Here is a 26,355-nt window from a genome sequence, read left to right as displayed (position 1 = left end):
TTGTTTAACAATAATAAATATGTTGATTTTCACTCTTTTGCTATAAAGAATTTCGTTTTTTTTTTACTTTCGAGTGATACCAAGGACTCAAAAATCATTAAAAATAAAAAAACTCGATAGGGTTACCTAAAGAAACTCATAAACTAAGAAAATTCTGACGAGTTCTGATGTCCACCGCAAAATCCATTTTATTTGCTTTAAATTTCTTTTGAGTTATTAATATTTGTTTTATTTTTGTTTAAAATGTTTCTGGTATGTATTATAGTTTATTTATTAATATCTTCAGAATGTACTTCTGTAACATCCCCACTTCTCGAACTAATTTTAACAGCTAAAAAAAATTAAAACAAAATCAATAACATCTCCTTCACCTTTGTTGGTCTGTGTCCATTGAACTGGCAAGAACCACGATTTTTTATCGACAGGGAACCATGTTGCCCTTTGAGCACTCCTAACACATAAATTAATCCTTTAACATCGACTTGGAGTCGCTATAAATATTATAGAATTATCAAGTAAACCATATTTCTCTATGTTACCATTTTCATAAGGTTGCTAGTTCCATGTACTAGGCAGAACGCACTGAAGATGATCTGATCTAGATCGAAAACGTTTTTCAAATCCTTTTGGATGACTTTTAATAGTTTTTAATAAACTTTTTATACCATTGTACAAATGAAGTTTTTTACTTCTGTATGATTTTTTAAAAAAATTAAATTCATTCAAACCTTGGGGTTTTTTCTGCAACTCTTTACATATAAAATACAATATAATTATTTTATCCTCGTACGAAAACATTTGCATTTCTTTTATACAGCGGGCAGCGCTAGAAACCACAATCAGACAATTAGTGCTTGTGACTGCTATATTCGAAAGTTTCTATACCTATACCTGATAATTACGATCTTATTAGGATTAAAATTGTCGCCGGCATAATACATTACATGCACACGTGTTACCTATTCTAACATTCTGATTGAATATACAGGGTGTAACAAAAAGACAGGTTGCATATGTTGCTGTAGGGCAATCAATGAGGTTATTTGGCTCCGAATTCCATCCTACTACATCGATTTACTTATAGCTCAATATAGCTCAAGAAACAGAGTCTACCCTATGCCGATGTGCGCTTTTATCTTGAGGGTGGTTCCCACCACTTGTCGGTGTAAAAAATTTTTTGGTTAAAATAGCCACGGAAAAGGCTAGAGAACCTAATTCTAAGCAAAAACTGTTCTATAATTATTTTTTTTAAAGCTCATTACTTTTTGAATTATTCGTGATTGAAAATTGGCCATTTCAATTGAAAAATGACACCTTTTCGGACGGATTTTTGCGAATATGTACCTTAAAAACTATGCATCTAACAAAAAACTATATAAAATATTTTTGTAGCTCATAAAAAAACAAAGAGATTCGTTCCTTCATAAATTTTCTAGTTATAATACAAAAGGGATATGGTAGGTGAGAAGAGTTTGTTTTTTGGTGCATGCTCAAATCGGTGTATTCAACTTGAAATATCAGAAAGGTCGATTTTAGGTATAGAATGATACTAATAACTTTTGTAGTGCTTGAAAAGACCTTTAAAATGATCAATACTGAATGTCGATTACATTCAAACTATTTATGACTAATGTATTTTAAGAAGAAATGAGAAGTATATTTAATCCCTCATCCATCAGAATTTAATAAATCGTTTTCCTTCTACAAAACTTTTTATTATAGTGTTATTTCTATGTTCAAAAAGTTGGACTAGTTTGAAATAAGATCAAATTATAGAGCGGATTTTTAAATTTTTTTAAAAACATTCCTTTTTCTCCATTTAACTTGAAAATGATGGGACAAAAATGTAGGGTTTTTTTAGATAAAAATTTCGTTTTTATTTTTCATTACTGTATCTCTTATCATTTTCAAGTTTCATGGAAGATTTTTTCAATTACAGTACAACCTGCCATATCCGGACCTTTCATATCCGGACCTCCCCATATCCGGACGGTTCTGCGCCGTCCGGATCTACCGAAATCTATCGATAAAGAGAGTCCTGCTGTTGGACAACGCACTAAAAGAAGAGCTAAAAGATGGCAAAATAATGTATTATAGAATCTATAAAACGTGTCTATCGACGAAAGTTACTGACGGCGTTGATTACTGGAATGTATGAAGTAGAAAACGTTTCAGAGACTATAAAAGAAGTAGTGGTCTTGATATCCGGATTTTTTCATATCCGGATCGGTTTGTCGCCACATTGATCCAGATATGGCAGGTTTGACTGTAGTTCATTAGTTATCAATTTTGTTTTCACCATATCTCGCTTAGTTTGAATGTAATGGACCTTTAATATTGCTCGTTTTAAAGGTATTTTCAAGCACAACAAAAGGTTTTCGTAGCATTATACACCTAAAATCGACCGTTTCTGTTATTTCACGTTGAATACACCAATTTGAGCATATACCAAAAAAACAAACTCTTTTCACCTACCAGATCTCTTTTTGTATTATAACTAGAAGATTTATGAAGGCAAGTGTCTCTTTGTTTTTTTATAACCTACAAAAATGTTTTATATAGTTTTTTTAGTTAGATGCATAGTTTTTAAGGTATTCACAAAAAAACGGTTCGAACAGGTGTTATGTTTCAATGAAAATGGCCAATTTTCAACCACGAATAACTCAAAAAGTATTGAGTTTAAAAAAAAATTATAGAACAGTTTTTGCTTAGAATTAGGTTCTCTAGCGAATTTCGTGGTTATTTTAACCAAAAAATTCTCAACCCCTAAGAAGGGGTGGGAACCACCTCCAAGATAAAAGCACACATCGGCATAGGGTAGACTTTGAATTAGGAGATAAGTAGAGGCTACTCCCAAAATTTCATTAAAATCCATGCAGTAGGATAGAATTCGGAGGTAATATCCTATTCTTGCTCCCATTGACTGGCGTACTACCAGAGATAAATATCTTCAGTATCAGAGATAGCAACATATGCATTCTCTGATGAAAAACTAACGAGTTTTGAAACCGTTCGGTCAGAGTGCTTGTTGCGCTCTCTAGACGAACTGAAATATAGCACGGCTTTGGCTTCGTATTGTAACGAGATGAAAATGGTTATTCATTTTTATTTCGATTAGTATTACTTCCCATCTGAGTATGTAGGGTTCCATTTTCGTTGGAATTTTTCCGCGCTGGACAGATGGGATGTGAATTGCAAATTATAGAAGTCCCTCATCTTCTTTTGCTCCAGCATCAGAGTGGCTTAAAGCCACGGAGGTGTACCCAGAAGATGGTCCCAATAAAGTTTATGACTTAATGTTATTTTATATTTTATTAAGTAGAAAACTTTGACTTGTAATATATAGATATTATGTTTGCTGCTAATCATAAACAAAGTTTTCGTTTGATAATTCTCGCATTTTCAGCTTGTTTCATTTAAATTCTAACTATAAAAAGTAATGAAATTATACATACCTGGATACATGTCATTTTGGTAATATCGAACTAAATTGTAGACTGAGCAGTCACACAATATAGGATTCTTTCTCAAATCTACTTTCATTTGAAGGTACTTATTATTGGGAGAAAATCTTTCAATTAACTTGTATTGTAATTCAGTATTACTCATCGTAATATTCAATGTTCCAAAATCTACTTCTTGAATTTTGTTGTTTTGTAAATCAACGAAACCTAGCGATTGCCTTGTGTTCACGACAAGGTCTTCAATCTAAAAAAGAACAAATTAATCAAAATACTTACAAATTATTAAAGATAAAATGTGGGGTCCGTCAGGGATGTATACCGTCACCGCTGTTGTTCAACATATACTTTGAGGAAATCATTCAAGAGCCGGAATTCGAATTAACGGTGAATGTATCAATAACATAAGACACGCAGATGGCACGGTGGTATTCACTGATAGTTCTGAAACTCTCCAGGATTAATGAATAGAATCATAGAAGTAAGTAAGAGATATGGACTTTCACTAAACATTAAGAAAACAGAATGTATGATGATATCTAAGAAGGAACAGCAATTTGGACGAATCAGTGTGAATGTTCAAAAAAGAGACAGAGTAAAAACATACACCTTGGTACGAACGTCTACCCTACATCCCTAGAATGGGAAAAAAGGTATAAAAATTTGTGGACAACGCTTGAACCACCTAAGGTACGCTGAGGGCAACCGATAAAAAAGAAGAATTATTTGAAATGATGAAAGAACTGGACATAGAAGCTGGAAATATAAGCCTTAATATGAATTACAGCAAGACCAAAATCATAACAAATACAGATGACATCACAATTAGGATCGGACAAAATGAAATAGAACAAGTTCACGATTATATACATATATCTGGGCCAAATTATAAAACTTAACAAGGAAAACCAAACAGCAGAGATTAAAAGACGAGTTAGACTGGCATGGGCGGCATTTGACAAACTAAGCTACATCCTTAAAAACAAAAGGTATCCACAACATCTGACGACAGAGGTATACAATATACAATCAATGCGTACTCCGTGTTCTCTCTTATGGTTCCCAAACGTGGACGTTTACAAAAGCAAACATGGACAAAATCATAAAAACGCAAAGAGCAACGGAAAGGTAAATGTTGCACATATTATGACTAATGGATAAAAAAGAAAAACGAGTGGATAAGAGAGAAATCCAAATTTAGGGATGTTAGACAAGAAGTTGCAAAATTGAAATGCAGATTTGCCGGACACAATATAAGACAAAAAGAAGACCGATGGAACAAAATTCTTATAAGTTGGAGACGATGGGAATATAAACGAAGCAGAGGAAGGCCAAAATGAGATGGGCAAATGACATCAAGAAGCACGTGGGCTCTAGGTGGATAACTGTAGCGACAGACGGAGAAGAATGTACAAGGATTAGGGAGGCCTATGTCCAGAGATGGACCGAAGAAGGATAATTAGATAGATAGATAGAAGGTGAACAGTTGGGAATACTTAGGACAGTATAGTAGTAGACTAGGTTAAATGTAAAATGGTTAGTCTTAGGATTATGCGCAATGTTAGTTCAATAAATAATAAAAAAATAATATGTTAGACTTACCCTAAGAATTTGCAGTTGATTGAAACTCACATCTACATTCTGAAGATATTGCAAATGCCCAAGATCGGGAAAATCTTTAATTTGGTTGTTCCTTAAAATGAGTGATTCTAGTGAGAGCAAAGCAGGTATAGGTGACTGCCCGGGTATATAAACTAGAGTCAATTGATTGTATGACAAATCCAGGGTTCTCAGTTGGTCCAATTGAACAAATGCGCGTGTTTCGATATAGTTTAGATTATTATGTCTTATCGTAAGTGTCGATAAATTCTTTGTTGTCGAAAATAATTCATTGGAAATTTTAGTAATGCTATTAAAGTCCAGATTGAGCATATCTAATGCAAGTGAATCCGAAAACAAACTATCGGGCAAAGACTTGATTTGATTTTTGCTTAAATCCAATGTCTTCAATTTCTTTAAGCCCTTGAATACATTAGGTGATAACTCTTGAAGTTTGTTCTCATGCAAACCCAGTACGGTTATTTGAGACGAATTTGCAAAAATATCTTCAGTAAGAATAGCTGTACCCGTATTCCTTATACTAATGTTGGATAGATCTGGAAAACCTGCAAATATCCGTTCTGGTAGAATCAAGAACGGATTATGTTCCAATCGGATACTGGCCAATTTTGTGTTATATTTAAAAATCGATGGATGAAGGTTACTTAGCTTGTTATGTCCCAGATTTATAGTTTTAAGTTCGGTGAGATCTGCAAAACAGTCTTCTTCTATATCACTGATGGAGTTGATGCTCAGTTCTAGAGAACCTAATTGCTTTAGCACTTTAAAGTCGTCCCTTGTGATGCTGGTGATATTATTTCTCCACAAATGGAGCTGTCTTAAGCCAGTTAAATTCTGAAAAACATTTTTAGGTACCTTGGTAAACTGGTTTTTTACAAGATGTAGTATCTTGACCGTTGAAGGTATATAAAAATCAGGTAATTCTTTTATTGCTTTACTGCTTTCTAAGTAAAATTCGGCTAATTCTGGAAGATCTGTAAGTAAATCATCGGCTAGCTTATTCGACACACGAGCCAGAGTTAAAACCCTTAAGTGAGGCAGTCCTTGAAAGGTACTTTTTGAAACAATCGGTGCTGAAGAGTTTGGTAAGAAGAGTTCATCAAAATATAAACTTTTAACAAATGTAATGCCAAACTTTTCTAATAGAGCTTGGAAATTCTCCTCTGGCCAAGGGCAGTATCTCATTCTAATGTAAGTTGTATTTCCTGCAACGTAATTGGGCAATCGGTCAACATCAAAGTTTTTGATGCCATAGCAATCAATATGCAAATACTCGCGAGGTTGAGCATGGATTAGATAACTTTCAGGTGAAGCAGGTGGGCATTGATATTCGTAATCAGTTCCTGGATAACAGACGCACTTGGTACGATCGACATCCTCGCATTGATCTCCTCTTACTCTTAGGAATGTTCCTAACATCAGTAATACGATCGTTAGCGGAACCATTTTTATCTGAAACAAAGAGAGTTATGATTAAAAATAATTTATATAAAATATAATATAAAATCCCCATCCCGATAGTTATGAAACAGAAGACATTTGACCAATGCGTTCTCCTACTATGATATACGGAGCAGAAACTCTCACGCTAATGCTGGGGCCACACTAACGTTAACGTTCAATGTTCATTATCGTATTAATTTATACACCAAAAATGACTAAACCTGAAACTAAACCTGACTAAACTGCGCATTAAAGTGACTGGTTTTAGTCAGTAGAATAGTATGGGTGATTCCATTTCAAATCACTCAATTTTGGAGCAAAAAAAATTTGGATCTCCGATTTTTCTGAAAATTGGTATATAGCTTCTGCGGGACATAAAAATAAGATAGTTAAGGTCAAAAAATCTTCGTCTTCTTTTTTTCTCAAAATGTTATTCTATGCGATTTTACAGTGATTTGGTGTTTATTTAAACAAATTTGCATTTTCTATCGTAAAGTATCAATGGAAGACATAATATGTATTTTAATAGAAGGGATTCAAAAATGTCATTATATGGCATTATAACAAGTTACTTTGATTCAAAACAAGTTTTTGACCAAATTTTATAGTGTAGAAAACGTTACATTTTTCTCCATTCCCAATTTGGCTAAAAATTTGCCCACAGATAGCCAAAACATAGGACTTTAAGTGGCGAGAAGGATTTTAATTATATTACAATAGGTACCAAAAGAGTTACATGCAATATCATAGTCAAAAATATAGGCGTCTACTGTAAATACAATTAACTCGAAAATATCGACCTCACGACAAAAATTGTTAAAAAAAATGTACTAATTGTAAGCACGATTTATTTGGAACAATTTCAGCTCCTACCATTTTTGTCGAAAAGTTAAAAGTGGCTGAGATATATTGCAAATCATGTTCTCCTTTAAAATCAAGATGGCGGCTAACGTAACGGAGGAATTCATTCGTGATTTTAAATTTAGGCTACTATTGATTCCCCTAAAGATTAGAAAAATAAAATTTTGGGCACCTCGGCATGCAAGGTAAAATGCTATCCCGACTGGACTAATATACTTCTGATATTACTGCATGTAACTTTTTTGGTATTATAATATAATTCAAATCCTTCTAACCACTTAATGTCCTATGTCTTGGCTATCTGTGGACAAATTTTCATCCAAATCGATGATGACGTATTTTGGGAATGGAGGAAAATGTAAAAAACGGTATTTTAACGTTTTCTACACTATAAAATTTGATCAAAAACTTGTTTTGAATCAAAATAACTTGTTATAATGCCATATAATGACATTTTTGGGTCCCTTCTATTAAAATATTATGTTTTTCATTGATACTTTACGATAGAAAATGCAAATTTGTTTTAATAAAAACCAAATCACTGTAAAATCGCATAAAAATAACATTTTGAGAAAAAAAGAAGAAGAAGAATTTTTGACCTTAAATATCTTATTTTTACGTCACGCAGAAGTTATATACCAATTTTCAGAAAAATCAGAGATCCAAAATTGTTCGCCTGAGTGATTTGATATGGAATGTACCGTATACATTTCACAAAAAAATTACACTGCTGCACTGCAAGCTAGAAGTAGAATAGGTATAGTCGGTTCGCTAAACTCAGATGCAACTGGCTAGATATTTTAGTCGATAATTTTTTTGTTTTTTGCCAATTTTGCAAAAATTGGCAAAGTTACTAACTATTTAGTGATTATTAACTATTTAGTAATTATTTTTTGCCAATTTTACTAAAATTGGAAAAATTACCGACCAAAATATCTAGAAAGTTGCGTCTGAGTTTAGCGAACAGACTATACAATAACAAATTAGCGCGCTAAGTCGTGGCTACACCTCTCTTTAATGTCAAATAAGACGATAATTAACGGCATCAGACGTTAGTGTGGCCCCAGCATAACAAAAACAACAGCAATACAAATGTGAGTGGCACAAAGGCACATGGAAAGATCGATTCTCGGCGTGACAAAAAAGACGAAATGAAAGACCCAAAGAAACCAAGACCAGTGGCGGTTAGATTATGTCGTAACCAACAGAGATCTACGATAATATACATCACTCAAAAATAATCGACGAGCGACGTCCAACTCAGCATAATATGTTATGTAGGTAGCGACCATAGCCTAGTAGACCGGGCAGTATCGTCGCCCCCGCTAGCGAAATTATTCCGATTCGATTTTTTTGCATAAACTTACTCAAAAAGAGGTCCTTACAACATATCCACAGGGTGTCGGGCGGTGCCGTGGTCGAAAAATTGTTTAAACATTTCTTTTTAAACAAATTCACAAAAATAATTTTTTCATTTCGAACAAAATTTTTTAGATAAATTGGCTTATTCTGAGCAAAAAAGGTGTCTTGTCATTTTTTTTCTAAAATTGATTGTTGTCGAGTTATATGCGATTAAAAATTTGAAAAATGCAACTCGATTAAACATTATTATTATGAAATTCAAAAAGTCACCAAATCAAGTTTCAAATCCCTTCTTCAAGGTCCTGAAGAGATTTTTGTCATTATTTTATTAGAAAGCTTTTATTTTTAATTATTAACAATTAGCGCTACAGTCCAGGATTTATCGTCGCCCCCGTTAGTGAAATTATTATTCCGATTCCATTTTTTTGCAGAAACTCACTCAAAACGAGGTCGTTATAACATATCCACAGGGTGCCGGGCGGTGACGTGGCCGAAAAATTGTTTTAACAATTTTTTTAAACAAATTCACAAAAATAATTTTATCACTTCGAACAAATTTTTTTCAGATAATTTGGGACATTTTGAGCAAAAAATGTCTCGTGATTTTTTCTAAAATTGATTGTTGTCCGAATTATACGCGATTTATAATTTGAAAAATGCGAAAATGGCCATATAACTCGACAAGAATCAATTTTAGAGAAAAATCACAAGAGACCTTTTTTGCTCAGAATAACCCAAATTATCTAAAAAAAATCGTTCGCAATAAAAAAATATTTTTGTGAATTTGTTTAAAAAAAATTGTTTAAACAATTTTTCGACCACGGCACCGTCCGGCACCCTGTGGATATGTTATAAGGACCTCGTTTTGAGTAAGTTTCTGCAAAAAAAATGGAATCGGAATAATTTCACTAACGGTGGCATCGATGCATCCTGGACTATAGCGCTAATTGTTAATAATTAAAAATAACAGCTTTCTAATCAAATAATGTCAAAAATCTCTTCAGGACCTTGAAGAAGGGATTTGAAACTTGATTTGGTGACTTTTTGAATTTCATAATAATAATGTTTAATCGAGTTATTAAGCCTTGAAAATTGCCATTTTCGCATTTTTCAAATTTTTAATCGCATATAACTCGACAACAATCAATTTTAGAAAAAAATGACAAGAGACCTTTTTTGCTCAGAATTTATCCTATTTGCCAATTTATCTAAAAAAATTTTGTTCGAAATGAAAAAATTATTTTTGTGAATTTGTTTAAAAAAATTGTTTAAACAATTTTTCGACCACGACACCGCCCGGCATATGTGGATATGTTATAAGGACCTCTTTTTGAATAAGTTTAAGAAAAAAATCGAATCGGAATAATTTCGCTAGCGGGGGCGACGATACTGCCCGGTCTATAGTATTATGTAAGATAAAGATTATCATAAAATATAGCACCTCCAGTAGAGTGGCACCAACACAAACAAAAATCAGAGTCGAAGACATAGATTCAGATTTCGTACTAAATAAGGAATCCACGGAATACTTATAAGTACTTAAAGATAATATCTGAGAAGATTGCTAAGAATGAATTATTAGAAAACGATAATAATGAGAAAAACTGATAAAACTCAAATATAATATAATTAACGCAGCAACAGAATCACTTGAAAAGTAACATGAAAAAAGAAAACTCCATGGTTTAGAGAGGAAGTGAAAATAAAATGTGAAGAAAAGAAGAAAGCCTTTTTACAATACAGGACAAAACAAACACAATAGACATACAACCACTATATACCAATTAGAAAAAAAAAGAATACTTTAGTAAGACAAATAAAAAGGGAACACCAACAGAACTTCTCAAAACAGATGAAACATGACAGATGACTTCTAGTGAACACAAAAAGAAATATGGAGAATGATCATAGGACAAATAAAAGATATGAACAAACTAATATAAACGGAACACATTCAGAAGGAAACATGGGCAAACTATTTTCAATCTATATTTGCTAAAGGTCAGTGGTGTCATGGTGTGGGAACGCGTGGGAACGCCGTTCCTACACTGGTTAAGAAAAGAAATAAAAAATAAATAGAGAATTTAGGTTTTGTAAACAAAAATTAGCAGTGCGTTCCGGCACTGCTAATTTTGCCATGACACCACTGCTAAAGGTGACGATAATGAACCACCAACACCTGAAATTAGGACAAGGACAAAAGGTAAAGGAGTGAAGGGAGGTAAAGAGGTAAATACAACATTAAGGAAATTAAAAATATAACATCACCAGGAGAGGAAAGAATATCGAACGAACTCCTAAAGTACGGAGGACAAGGTCTGACCCCAAACAACTATTAACACTAATCCAAAATCCTGATATCTCTCTTTAAAAAGTGGACAAATCGGATCCGGAGAATTACAGAGGAATTAATTTATTAAAAACCATTAAAATCTATAACCATATTGATAAGGAGATTACCAAATTATAACATTAGCAGAAGAATAGCAGGGTTTTATAATAGATCGGGAAGATCATGAATCGACGCTATACTTTTATTATTATAATGAGGCATGTTTAAAAGAAATAATTAGAATACAACAAACCGGCATATTTATGTTTCGTGGACTTGCAGAAGGCATTTGACAGGGTCAAATTAAAGAACGTTATTCATTTTGTTGTACTCAAAAGAGGGTTACCTCTAGTCCATAAAACCGATGGAACAATTTACTATAGGTACATTGAAAAACAGAGTCATGTCTACACAAAAATAAGAAGAAGAACAGGGTATTTTTTGCACGGGTCTCGGTGAATTCGTAACTATTTTAATCCCCCATCCTAATTACAGGCCAACTCGTAACTCTGGCGCGCAGGTAATTCTTCGATAACCCACTAACTACCGGTGAATTAGTAACTTTCATTTTTAAGTAATGTTGATAATTTAATACCGGTATTCCAGGTATGTACCTGTAAAAATTACTCTCTTTGAAGGTGGTGTAAAAGGTATTCATCATTTATGTATTGTCTCTTGGAAGAGTTACTAGAGAAAATCCAAATAAATTTTGTGAAAATGACTGAAATTCTTATAACAGATAACAGATTTCGTAATGAGTGCACGTGGGTGTAAGTTATTGGTGGTAAATAATTTTAAATTTCAATTAAAGAACGTGCTAAAAAGTGAAAAACATTTATGGTACTATTCTGCATTTGGTTGCAAGGCAACCTGTTATACCGACGGAATCATACTGCCTGATATCATACGGCCCCTATTCTCATTTAAAAAAATCATCGATTGCGTCATCACGCCCAGTGATGGTATACATGTCATACTATCACTAGTACGATATGTATACCAAAAAATTAGAATTTAAAAATAAAAATCGACCTATTTCGGGATTTATCTCCAGAGACGCCCATTCTCGAGAAAATGAATTTATTCCAACACAAACGTCCTCCCTGTATTTGTTTATAAGCAAAAAAATTGTTTATAACTTTAAAACAGTGCTGAGGCCGCTTAGATAATCCGATTTTAATTCTGTAAAATGTATTAGATAGGTAGAGAGCCTCTTTATATGTGAAAAAATTAGCAAACTTCTAAAATGGTCTACTTTCTGTTCAGAAAGTTTTTAAAAAATTTGAACTTTTTTAAAAAAATTTAGATTGCAAAATTATTATGCAAAATCTATCAGGTCGATTTTAATAAAATTTAGTGGATGATTTAAGTATGTTATAAGGATTTTCTATGCGAATTACGAAGGTTCTAAGTGTAACTAAAGTTGTTGAAAAACACTGAATAAAAAGGCTTATTTTGCCCCCTTATTTTGTATTTATTGCTATTTTGCAGAAAGGGTAATAATTTAAGACATTTTTAACTAGTCGTATATCATAAAAAAACAATTCTCTTTATTTTAATTCCCTACGACTTTGCTCCAAAATGAATCGTTTTAAAGTTATAAGCAAAGAATATAGAAAAAATTAATGTTTTTCGAAATTTTTAAATATTTTAATTTTTTTATTAATGTTCCGGGCATATTTGAGAAGGAGCATAAGTCAATTATTATTATTGAAGTTGTCACCTAACTTTATCTGCAAAAATCCGAATTCCACCTCGCACATCCACAAGCACAAATAGACATTTTTTTGCAGATCCGCCCTGGTCTATACATATAATATTGTTTCAATCAAAAGAGATTTCAATTTTTGTTATTTTTTTATAGGTACATATAATACACAACATGTTTTTAAGCAAACCAAGAACCATTCGCTTACATAATAATATGCTATATGCCCCGTGTTGACTTAATCCGTTACTGTTCAAATTTATTTCTTACCTTTTAACCTAACAACCAACTATGGTATTAGAATTAAACAATGGTTTCGAATTCACCTGTATAAAGTTGCGAGTTGGCCAGGTAGTAAAAAAGTTACGAATTGGCCGGTGTACATTTTGATTTAAAAAAGTTTGTCATTAAGAGTTACGAGTTGGCGCGTGTCCTTTTTGCACATATCTTTTAACTGCACAGCAGGTGAGGTATCCACAAGTACAATATACTATTTTGCTAATGTCTTCAAACTGATATAAATAGAAGGTAGAATAAAAAAAAAATTATATTGCTGTATATTTTTTCAAGCATAAAATAAGCGAAGCTATTCAAATGTTATCATTTATCAAAACCCATAAAAATCAGATTACTGCGATGTTATAATATCTTTCCTATACTGTTGTACGGAGTTGAGTTGTGGACTCTCACAGATGCTACTTGTAAAACAATTGAGGCTGTCGAAATGTGGCTTTATCGTTGAATCCCGAAGATACCTTATACCGACCACGTTACGAATCAGGATGTCTTATTAAGAAAGAAAAAAGAAAAAGAGCTGATGAACATCGAAAAATATGGATTGCTACAACTAATTTTACAGGGAAAAGTAGAAGCAAACGAGGGCCAGGAAGGCGAAGGATTTTTTGGCTGAAAAATCTACGTAACGATGTTGAACACAACCACAAATATTTTCGGAACAGCAGTGGTCAAAGTACAAATTGCCATGATAATCGCCAACATCCAAAACGAATAGGCACTACAAGAAGATTTGACAGTGATCAAAATTTGAAAAGTGGTCAAAATAATTCTCAAACTGGAAATTCAATTTATAATAATTATAATTATAAATAACAAAAAAACAAGTTATTACACAAATTAGAACTATTTTCGAATGCTTTGGATGGGAGTTTAATTGAAATTTTGATTGCCCACTGTATTTATCGAAAATATACATAAAAACAAAAAAAAATTAAATCTTATAAAATTGTACCTACACTCCATCGGAAACAACTGCGTTTTTGCAATTGAAAAAATAGAAAAATGTAAACAAATTAAATACATCACAAACTATTGATATTTTTCAACCATTTTTTTTGCATTATACTTGTAACATAACTAGACCTGGATCCCGCGTGAGAAAGAAAAGTTGATTAATAGCAAGCTGAAAATTTGTTAATAGCTTAACGGTGTCTAGTCGGACAAACTTTGATGCACGGGAACACTGGAACAGGAGAAGTTTTAATTGTGGAGCATGATAAACGTGTCGCCCTGACAAGTTTATGATTGTGAAAAATAGAAAGTTGTTTTTAAGTTTATTCGATAGCCAACGTTATGTAATATATGCGAACATGTTTGTCCGACAAAAATGTTGGGCATTTTAACGAGTCCGACACGTAGAACATGTCACATCACAGGAATTATGTTGGTGATGAATAGCAGTCTGATTTTTGCATGAGAGTTTAATGAAAGGTTAAAAAAGCAATTGGAAGTTCTGTCCGACAAAATTAATGGGGAAGTTTTCGTAGTCGGACATTCTAAACAGGTAAGATATAGACAAAAATGCTGGTGATAAATAGCTTTCCGACAAAGACGAAATTTAATTAAGTAAATTATTCCTTACCAAGAATGACTGTCGGAAAAAAATAAGGGGTAGATTTTGTAGTCAGACAATTTAAAAAAATAATTTTTGAAATTTCAATAAGGGGTGATTATTCTATGTCAAAAGTACCTGCAATCAATTACAATCGATATCTTTCGATTTATCTCAACATCATTTAGATACCTTACTGTAATACATTTATAGTAGATCAGGCAAATTATATTATGGACTGAGTGGTCTAGCTATCTTTGTCTGCCACATGCGCGGGATCGCTTGGTTAAAAGAGATAGATAGACCACCTATCGACTTTTTGCACTGTATTCCCTGTCTACCCTTATGTCTACGAATACATTTCCATTTAAGAAAAACTGTCACTTTTGACAATAATTCATAATAAATTGCAATCGTAACTTCAAATTTAAACTAATCGATTTATTTTGGCAGCAAATTATTACATTAATATATTTCATTTGTATAAAGTTGAGAAAAATTACGTTATACAATTTTAATAATTTATTTAGGTACCCTTTTTCAATCAAGCAAAGCATTATAGCACGAAGAATGATATTCAATATAACTTTCACAATTATCTGGCAACTGAACCTCATTGAATTGATGACCAAGTATTTTACTAACTTTGTAAAATGTTCGAAAATTACTCAAAAATGTTCCGTTGAATGGTTTCACTTTTGATTTGGCGACTTAAGATTTAAACTGTTGACACTCAAAAATAGACACAAAAACACTCCATAGTTAATATAAATTTTAATTTCCAACACACGTGGCAAACAGAAACTCAGAGACCATGTACTTTCAAATACTACTTTGTACAGCACAAAGAGTCACACTGACAAATGCAGCCTTCTAATACATACTTCTAAGCATAAATGTGTCATATTTACGTCTATTCTTATAAGCACCGAAGTTTTAGACTCTTCACATTTTTCAATGTCGTTCACAGGGTTAAGATTTGAGTATGGAAAAAAATGTATTCAAACGTTTTTTGTAGGAAATTTTCCGTACTTTCTGATGCGCCTAATTAGAAAACCCTAAGAGATTGCTTTCACATGTTCTTTGGCATTTTTTATTGTCATTTTGAGAATATCTAGAACAAACTCCACCCAAAAAAATAATTGTTTTGCAATATATACATGCATTGATACTTACCTCACTGTTTTTGGAGTGTGCATGTATATACAGGGTGTCCCGAAAAGAATGGTCATAAATTATACCACACATTCTGGGGTCAAAAATAGTTCGATTGAACCTAACTTACCTTAGTACAAATGTGCTCACAAAAAAAGTTACAGCCCTTTGAAGTTACAAAATGAAAATCGATTTTTTTCAATATATCGAAATTAGAGATTTTTTATTGAAAATGGACATGTATAATTCTTATGTCAGGAACATCTTAAAACAAAATTATAGTGAAATTTGTCTACCCCATAAAATATTTATGGGGATTTTGTTCCCTTAAACCCCCCCAAACTTTTGTGTACGTTCCAATTAATTCATTATTGTGGTACCATTAGTTAAACACAACGTTTTTAAAACTTTTTTGCCTCTTAGTATTTTTTCGATAAGCCAGTTTTTATTGAGATGCGGCTTCTTTTTCAATATATTTACGTAAAAATTTTATGGGGTTTTGTTCCTTTAAACCCCCCTAATCTTTGTGTACGTTCCAATTAAACTATTATTGTGGTACCATTAGTTAAACACAGTGTTTTTAAAACTTTTGTCTCTTAGTCTTTTGTTCATAAGTCACCTTTTATCGAGATGTAGCTTCTTTTTCAAAATATACCTAAAAATGTAAATTATAAATAAATTTTCAGATTATTAACAGGTATCTATAACCGTACTTAACCATATACAAATATGTGGTGGATTCGACAAATATTCAAAATATCTCGATAAACACTGGCTTATCGAAAAAGTACTAAGAGGCAAAAAAGTTTTAAAAATAATGTGTTTAACTAATAGTGCCACAATAATAATTAAATTGGAACGTACACAAAAGTTTGGGGGGGTTTAAGGGAACAAAACCCCCATAAAATTTGTATGGGGTGCACAAATTTTACTTAATTTTTTTTGTTAAGATATTGCTGTCGTAAAAATGCCACATGTCAATTTTCAATAAAAAATCTCTGAGAGTTTTCGATATATGAAAAAAAATCGATTTTCATTTTGTAACTTCAAAGGGCTGTAACTTTTTTTGTGTGCACTATTGTATATAGGTAAGTGAGGTTCAATCAACCTATTTTTGACCCCAGAATCTGTGGTATAATTTATGACCAATCTTTTCGGGACACCCTGTATATGCACATGCAAATATGTGAATATAAATAATAATATACAACTAAAATAACTTTATCAATATGTGACTAAGTCATTCTGAAAAAATGTTTTTTATTTATTTCCTTCGATTTGCCCAAACTTTTTGTCCGACATATAACTTTTTGCGTTACAAAATATAATTTGTACATAAACAAATCAAAATTAGCTTGCTATTTATCACCAACATTTTTGTCTATATCTTACATGTTTAGAATGTCCGACTAGGAAAATTTCCCATTCATTTTGTCCGACAGAACTTCCAATTGCTTTTTGAACCTTTCATTAAACTCTCATGCAAAAATCAGACTGCTATTCATCACCAACATAGTTCCTGTGATGTGACATGTTCTACGTGTCGGACTCGTTAAAATGCCCAACCTTTTTGTCGGACAAACATTTTTTCATATATTATATAACGTTGGCTATTGAATAAACTTAAAAACAACTTGCTATTTTTCACCATCATAAACTTGTCAGGACGACACGTTTATCATGCTCCACCGTTAAAACTTCCCCTGTTTCAGTGTTCCCGTGTATCAATGTTTGTCCGACTAGACACCGTTAAGCTATTAACAAATTTTCAGCTTGCTATTAATCAACTTTTTTTCTTACGCGGGATCCAGGTCTAAACGCAACTTCACCTGCTAGGTAAAATATTTTATAGTGCTTATTTACAATGCAAAAATAATAATTTTTCGCAAACTGGTTTCTTAAGTTTATTTATAATTATTTAAATAAATTAAGGGTCAAATTTAATTCCGTAAGTCTTAAATTAGAGCTTTACCCTTCAATTTTGCAGAACAAAATCGTAAAAACGTTCATAAATATGCAAATTACCGCAGTAGTTAAAAAAGAAAATGGTGTGCAAAAATAATCTAATTTTCATTGTTTAAACAATGATTTTCTTATATAAATGATACTTTCTTGAAAATTTATTTTATTTTCAACTAAATTTTGATATAAAATTTGTTCCAATCTTCCAACCCGTACGGAATTACATTTTTATTTTACTTATATAAATAATAATATGAACATAATACCGTTGATTGGTAAATATACAAGATAAATATTAAGTTATCATTCAACCATAATACATACTTCAATTAACCATGGCACAAAAAAACAGTTTAGAACCTTAAGGGCGTAGGTGCAAAATTTCGCTCCAATGTGTTTTAATTACCTACATTATTACCCAGTGTCGAAAATCCCTTAGAATAACCAAAAAGTTTCATTTAAATGAGATATTTGAAATTAAAATCACAAAATGTTCTCTTTTTTTTCACCCCTGTAACTTATTAAAACAAACTTTTCTGAAATTTTCAGCGACTTTCGGCCCACGGCGGTAATAATGCAATCTTTCATTCTGCGTTTAAATTAGTTTTCTCAGGAATCCAAAAAAAATTATACATTTAAAACAAATTAGCGAGAAATTTTGCGTCTACCCCTTCATGACTAAAATACATAATTATATTTTGAGCGTTGTAGCTATGCAATTTCCAAAAAAGATTCTATATTGTTGGTAAAAGATAGACAAATAAAATAAAAATCAGTTTGTTATTAAATACCTTCACACTCGAATTGTCCACCAAAAGCATGGTAAAATAATGTCTTAAAAACTTTCACTCTCCGCACAACACGTTTATCACTTATTACGTCACAACGATGTATTACACGTAGAAGGTTCAGAACCAAACGAAGTCCAGTAGGACACTAATTAATTTTTGGGTCCTCTCTGGCTTATATGAATATATCAACATCTGTGGGGTATTTTAGAGGGGTTCCAAACTTTATTTGTCTTCCTAAGCTCTTCTATTATTATGCAGATTTATAATCGATAATGAGGTTGGTTTTATAATTATTGTTCTTCAAAGAGGTAAAATTCTGAATTGAGAGATTAAGGGGAAATTTAACATTCAATAGAGGATATTAAGAATTCCGGGTAGTTTTGTTCTGTGATAACAAAGATATAAGTTGTAAATTACCCATGGGAATTCCAGGTGTACACAAAAAATAGTTTTTCGAAAAACAATGATTTCCTGCAAAATATTTTCAGAAATACCGTTAAATTATAACTACTACTGTAGTTATTGATATGAATAAAATATTTGATAGAGAAATCAAAGTGCGAATGGTAAATTAATGCACATGTGGGTCCATTTAAAACACGATATGAAACCTCACATAGGGAAAAAGGTCTTATCGAAAAGAAAGCGATCAGTGACAGTGATAAAGTGTATGATGATCTCTAAGGAAGAACAATAGAACAATTTGGACGAACACTACCACCTACCTTGGTACGAACTTCAATGAAAATTGGAACCATTCCCTAGAAATCAAATGTAGGAATAGAGAAATCAAGATCTATATTTCAAAAAATGGCTAAGCTATTTGAAGTCATGATTTATCAATACATATCTATAAAAATCAGGTTATTACGATGTTATATCTTCCATACAATGTTGTACTGAGTTGAGTCGTGGACTCTCACAGGCGCTACCTGTAAGAAAATTGAGGCTTTCGAAATGTGGCTATAGTGTATTTAGGACAAAAATAAAAAAAGTAGTTGGAAAATGACAATATGAAAACCTCATAAAGACACAAAAAGCAGCAAACAAAAAATCAGTTGGACCAAGGATATCCCTAAATATTGTTTTTTGAATTACAGAACAATTTAACTAATAGGGTATGTGGCTCCGAATTCCATCCTACTATATCGATTTACGTGATATTTTCACAGTAAGTAGGGAATAGCCCAAGAAACAAAGTCTACCCTATGCCGATGTGTGCTTTTGTTTTGGGGACGGTTCTCACCACTTCTCAGGGGTGGGAAATTTTTTGCTTTTTGCTACGGAAGTTGCTAGAGAACCTAATACTAAGCAAAAACTGTTCTATAATTTTTTTTCGAAAACTCAATACTTTTTAAGTTATTCCTGGTTGAAAAAAAAAAGAATGTGTGTGTACTTTGTACGCACATAAGAAGTTATACTTCTATTATATGATTTCAACGAAATTAATATACTTTAAACAGTTCATTTATATTTTATTTAAATATTAAACTAATTTTAATAATTACTACTTCTTAAAAAATTTTATTAAAACAGTGCCAAAAATTAAAATAATAAAAGAATAAAACACACACAAACAAATACATTGAAAAATGCCACAAATGATTTCTGAACAATGTAGGAAAAAATTTTAACTAAATACGTATTTTCTGAAAAAAAATTATATAATAAATAAACTTACAATCATAAAATGTATAAAAAAATTAAAAAATTAAAAGTTTCCATTGGGGTTCGAACCCGCTTATCAGCGCAGTTAGTATTGAAATTCATTCACCTTAAACTTTTACCCACGGAGACCACGTGTAATCATGTGCGAAGATCAACTAACTAAACGGATTAAGCTTTTGACGGTTCTGAATTTAACCAAATTATTTTGATTTTGAATTGAAATTATTTAGGACTGAAAGAAATATTATATTACAACAAAACATAGAGTAAGAAAACAATATATTAGGTGAATATTGATAGAAATTTTGATGGCAATCGAATTATGTAAATCAAAGCATTACATACTATTTTAGTAGGTTCTTTTTAAATTTTCCAAATAGGTAGGTCCTACCTATGAAATTTTTTATTAGGATAGTGAAACATTTACAATTATTGCGTACCTGTCGCTTTTAAAAACTATTTAAAAAGTGACTACAATATTATAAACTTGCATTTTTCTCTGCCATCACAACAATAAAAACTAATATACACAACATTAATTTGTTTATCCAAAATATTCATATTGAACAATTATTGACAGATGATTTTAACACCCAATCAGATCCCGTATAACGTTTATACCATACTGTCTGTGTGCGCATGCGCGCAGAATTACGAAATTTTACTCTCATTCGCGCCTAAAGAAGTATAACTTCAAAAAGGTGTCCAATATCACGAGGGATGTCCAACAATGACTACATGTCATATTATAAAAAATGGAGAGATTTACACGCGCGAAAGATTACAATCAGTAAAGAAACTAATAAATCCTTAAAGCTTAGAACAGAACCACTGTGCAATTGAATAACTAGTATATAAGTGTCTACTGAATAGGTTGTAAATTCGATAAATGAATAATGTAACAATTAAGTTGTGATAAAAAAACTAACTTCCTTGAAATGGGACGCCCAAAATGTTGTGAGGGCAAAACCGCAAGATATAAAATCGTAACTCTTTAACTACTTTATAAAAATATTTTCAAATTACCATATAATGATTATTAGGAAAACCACTAATAATGTTAAAAAGTAGGTACATAATATTAAATTTGCAGAATAATTCAGTAAAAAATTTTACTACAATAATTTCGGAGGAGAATAGGTACAAAGAAAAATGAATGGTATAATAATAGCTACATAATTAAGTATGAATAAAAATTTTGATATTTTACTACAAGAAGAACTGATGGTACTACATACAAATACATAGGTCTAAATGTACCGGGTGGTGAATTGGAAAACGGGCCATAGGAAACTCAATGTAAAATTCTAAACTGTTGAATTCCTGCTTCCCTAATTATTTTACATCAAAAGACATTAGAAAACTATTTGTAGAGGATTGAAATCTGTATTGAAAATAACTGTTTAAATTGTTCTACGAATTAAACATATTCCAAAATTTTGTAAAAATGTAATACATTTTTCAGTTTTTCAGCCCAAAATTAGGCCACACACAGTGCAATAATGTGTCACAATGAAGTTATTATTTTCACATTTTGGAACTATCAATATTTTTATTTTATCATTTATTGTTTAAAAACAATACAGTTGATAAGATACCCTCAGTTGCGGGTAAAGTATTAATAATAAATAAAGATTTTCTATTCAGTCAATGGTGTGAGCACTGTCATGTCAGTTAAATAGTAACGTGTGGCCTAACTTTTACACACATACCTACTGTGGCAAATGTATTATATTTTTCAAAATTTTGGAATGCGTTTAAATCGTAGAACAATTTTAACTTTTGATTTTAATACAGATTTCAATCCTCTACAAATATATTCTCTCAAGACTTTTGATGTAAAATAATTAGGGAAGCAGGAATTCAACAGTTTAGAATTTTACATTGAGTTTCCTATGGCCCGTTTTACGATTCACCACCCGGTATATGTATCTTATGAATTTTTGGTACTCCATAAAAATAAGGTGTCTTGCTGTATCAATAGACCAGGTAATTTAGGAAAAAATAAATCGATTTTTAAATACAGTATAGTTGCATCAACTTGCAACTTTTTGCATTGGACGTGACGTTGGGAAAAAAATCTACAATAGAAAAATGGGTGGACATGCATAATTCTATTTGCGGTGCACAAAATGCGCCCAAAAGTGCATACATATGTTAAAAGCAGTATATAAGATCCCGATTTTATTACTCTGGGGTTTTTGGAGTCTCCGAATATCAATACGCTATCAGAACCTTCCCCCAGAGCACCTGGTGCCCAGGGTCACTGATGAGGCACGTCATCTTCTGGAGTTTCGAGGGATTTCGGCACTAAATTATGCCAATAGATTACTCGGTGGTTTTTGGGGTTGTTAAACACGAATATGCCATCAGAACCGACCTCCGAAAACCCTCGAAATTCCGGAATAATGGCGTGTCTTAGCAGTGACACTGGACAACACTTGCTCCGGGGGTGGGTTCTGATAATAACCATTCTGATATATAATCTTGTTCAGCAACCCCAAAAACCTCCAGTAACAAAATTTGGTTCTCACAAAATCTATATTGATTCTGACATGTTTACGCACTTTTGGATGTGTTTTATGCACTGTAAATGCATTATTATTGTATAATTATGTATTATGCATTTCCACCCATTTTTCTATTCAAAAAATTATAATGGTAGGGGATCCCAAGCAGAGATTTTTGCAGTTACTCGAGCGCGTCCGATTATCATATGGGGAGAAACCTGATACCTTGCAGATGTACCTCTACCATAGATTGGCTCTTAACACAGGAAAGATCGTTAAGGGGGCCCCGAAAAAAAAATCTATCCTTAAAAATACTCGAAATTGTCAGATTAAGATAAGGTAAGTTAAGTACATGCAAAAGAGTGTATATTTCAAAAATCTGACGATTTGAGCGGGGCGTAAGGAAATGGGCGAGTCAAAAAGTTTCACAAAAAAAAGCGAATATTTCGCGAAACGAACTTCAGATCGAAAAACTAAAAAATACGTACTCAATATTTTTCAAAAATCTATCGAAACATGATCCCCGATGGAGAGGGTGGGGGGTAAATTTAAAATTTTAAACACAAACCCCGCGATATTTCGCAAAATGAACATCAGATCGAAAAACTGCAAAATACACTTTCAAAATGTTTTTGAAAAATCTATCGAATGGTTCCAAACACTACCCCCCATGGAGATGAAGTGGGGGTTACTTCAAAATCTTAAATGAGACCCCCAAATTTTTTATTGCAGATTTGGATTCTTTACGTAAAAATAAGCAACTTTTATTCGAGACATGTTTTCGAATTATGGATAGATGGCGCTATAATTGGAGAAAACGATTGTTGGAAATGGAAAATTTAATTAAAAAGTGGAAAGTTCCCACTAAAACGAAAAACTTTACTTAACTTTCTTTGGTTTTAGGACCTAATAATCACAACCCAATAGGTCCCCATAACGCTCGAGTGACTGCAAATTTAGCATACTTTGCTCCCCTACCATAAGTCGATAGGTGCTGTATTTAAAAATAGATTTAATTCGGCGTTTTTTGTTCTATATGTCCTGGTCTATAAGGTGTAAGTAACTTTAGTATTAAAATCAATGTTTTAGTGGTTAAGCTGTTGTTGTTTCTCAGTATTTTTAACCACGTTTTGAATTAATTAGAATATTTTAATTATGGTGATAAACTATATAACTATTTCAAAAAAGCATACCAAGCAGAGAACGATTATTTGTCGAGTTACAGTAAAATAGAGAACAAATTGTTAAAAGAATTTTTTGTTACAATACAAAATAGAAACAGAGAACAAGCTGTGTAACATATTTTTGATATTAAGCTGCGTTGACATGGGTCAAGTGACTTGATCAACTCACTTGAATTAAAGTGAATTGAACGCTTTCTGAAAGTCTAAATCCTCAATTTATTTGACTTGATTCATTTCACTTGAAAGAATCGTCAGTTGAACACGCTTCAATTTTTTTGTTCAAGTCGACAAATTCAAAATGGCCGGTACTCGACTAGGACGGAGGAAAAGTCGTTGCAATTTGTTTTAGTATATGAAAAATTTGTGGAATACAAAAAGTTTAGATTATAGAAATAGAGATTTGCAGGCATAGTTCAGAGAAATAAGGAAAAAATATCCTGTTGGTGACACAACCCCTCCAAGCCAAAACCAAATTTTTTGAGTAGTATGGACATCTATAATAATAACCTATACAGTCGGAAAAATGAAATAATACGCATGAACGATCACATCAATCACTTACTTCGTATTTGCTGTCTTTTTCTATAAATAACAAACGTTTGTTATATAAAAAGACAGTAAATACAAAATAAGTGATTGATGTGATAGTTCATGGGTATTCTTTCATTTTTCCGACTGTATGGATCCTTCAGCCGATTTTAATGATATACATAGTTATAAACAAATGAAGATCAAAAACGGTAAATTTTCGCTTTTTTCGTCTATTACCAAAAAGTTAAGCATTTTAAACAAATTTGAGAATAGGAAACTCATAAATCGTATAAAAAACTTCAAGATGGCGTTCACTGAATATGTCTATCCTTATTGGTTACTTAGAAAATTTCAATATAAATAATAATTTTTGAGCTTTTATAAATATTCATAACTTATGTAAAAATTAACTTAAAACCTTCTCATAACACGGAATGATGAGATTTATGGTGCTTAAATCATACCCTTAATTTCAAAGCAATTAGTAAAATAGTTTAAAGGTTATTTAATTTGTTTATCCCAAATTCATTTTTTTTTGCAAACTATAAGTCAGATAATGATGAAGTTACAGTAATACTTAGGACAGTTTATGAAAGAAGAAGATTTACACTATTAATTTAATTTAAAAAAATGACAAAAAATAATTCTAAATATTGCAAAATTATTTTGCAACATCATGTGAATTAAAAAAAGGGGGGTCTAACTTCGTCCCTAATTGCCCTAGGACATCTGTTTGTGTTTCTAAATGTGTATAAAAATTCAGTCTTTCTAAATATGAAAAAATAATTTTTCTACGGGTAATGGTTAAAAAGTTATTCTAATTGCGTATAAGTAAGCAAAAACTCGACATGTTTTTGCAAAATAAGTTTACACTGTTTAAAATTAATTTTTGTCATTTTTTTTAATTAAGTTAATAGTATTAGGGTAGGTTTTTCGAACGCTAATCAACAATGATCACTATCAAATATTTAATTACTGTCACCAACTGTCAATGTCAACTTTCATTGGGTTGCTGAAAACATAATTAATTAATTGATGGATTCGACCGTTACTTGATGGAAGTTCATTTTATCTCACAATAAAACACTGAAAAACGTTTGTTTTTCTATACTTCCACAAAATTTATTACAAGTGAGAAAGGCACTTTGCCGAAACAGCTGTAGTAATAACATAGTTGTAATAAATTTTGTGGAAGTATAGAAAAACAAACGTTTTTCAGTGTTTTATTGTGAGACATAATTAATTATAATTATGAGATTAGTTAATCAATTAACATAACAATTATTAACATAATTGATTAACTAATTTCATAATTGTAATCCATAATTATGTTTTCAGCAACCCAAACAAAGTTGACATTGACAGTTGGTGACAGTAATTAAATATTTGATAATGATCATTTTTGATTAGCGTTCGAACAACCGGCCCTAAATGTTCTTCTTTCATAAACTGTCAGAAGTATTACTGTAACCTCATAATTTTCTGACTTTGGTGTTGCAAAAAAAAATGAATTTGAGATAAACAAATTAAATAACTTACTTAGTTATTAACTTACTTAATAACTTACTTAATAACTAACTTACTATTAAAAACTAATTTACCAATTGCTTTGAAATTTAGGGTGTGATTTAAGCACCAGAAGTCTCAGCATTCCGTGTAATAAGAAGGTTCTAAGTTAATTTTTACAGAAGTTATGAATATTTATAAAAACTCAAAATTTATGATTTATTTTGCAATTTTCTAAGCAACCAATAAGAATAGACATATTCAGCGTACGTCATATTGAAGTTTTTTATACGATTTATGAGTTTCTTACTCGCAAATTTGTTTAAAATGTTAACTTTTTGGTAATAGAGGAAAAAAGCGAAAATTTACCGATTTTTGATCTTCATTTGTTTATAACTATGTATATCATCAA

General features: G+C 31.7%; 1 protein-coding gene across 2 annotated transcripts in view; it reads right to left on the bottom strand.

Annotated features, from left to right (window-relative positions):
- Positions 1–26,355, bottom strand: part of LOC114338117 (protein toll) — a 123,972-nt gene that overhangs the window by 77,242 nt on the left and 20,375 nt on the right. For both annotated transcript variants that reach the window (XM_050653915.1, XM_050653914.1), the window contains exons 2-3: positions 5,064–6,533; positions 3,456–3,708 (exon numbers count right to left, since the gene is read on the bottom strand). In XM_050653915.1, coding sequence (XP_050509872.1) covers positions 3,456–3,708; positions 5,064–6,533 — 1,723 coding nt within the window. The remainder of the gene's footprint in view (positions 1–3,455; positions 3,709–5,063; positions 6,534–26,355) is intronic.

Source organism: Diabrotica virgifera, chromosome 6 (assembly GCF_917563875.1).
Source record: "Diabrotica virgifera virgifera chromosome 6, PGI_DIABVI_V3a".
Lineage (NCBI taxonomy): Eukaryota > Metazoa > Arthropoda > Insecta > Coleoptera > Chrysomelidae > Diabrotica > Diabrotica virgifera.
This window is presented reverse-complemented; position numbering and strand designations above follow the sequence as displayed.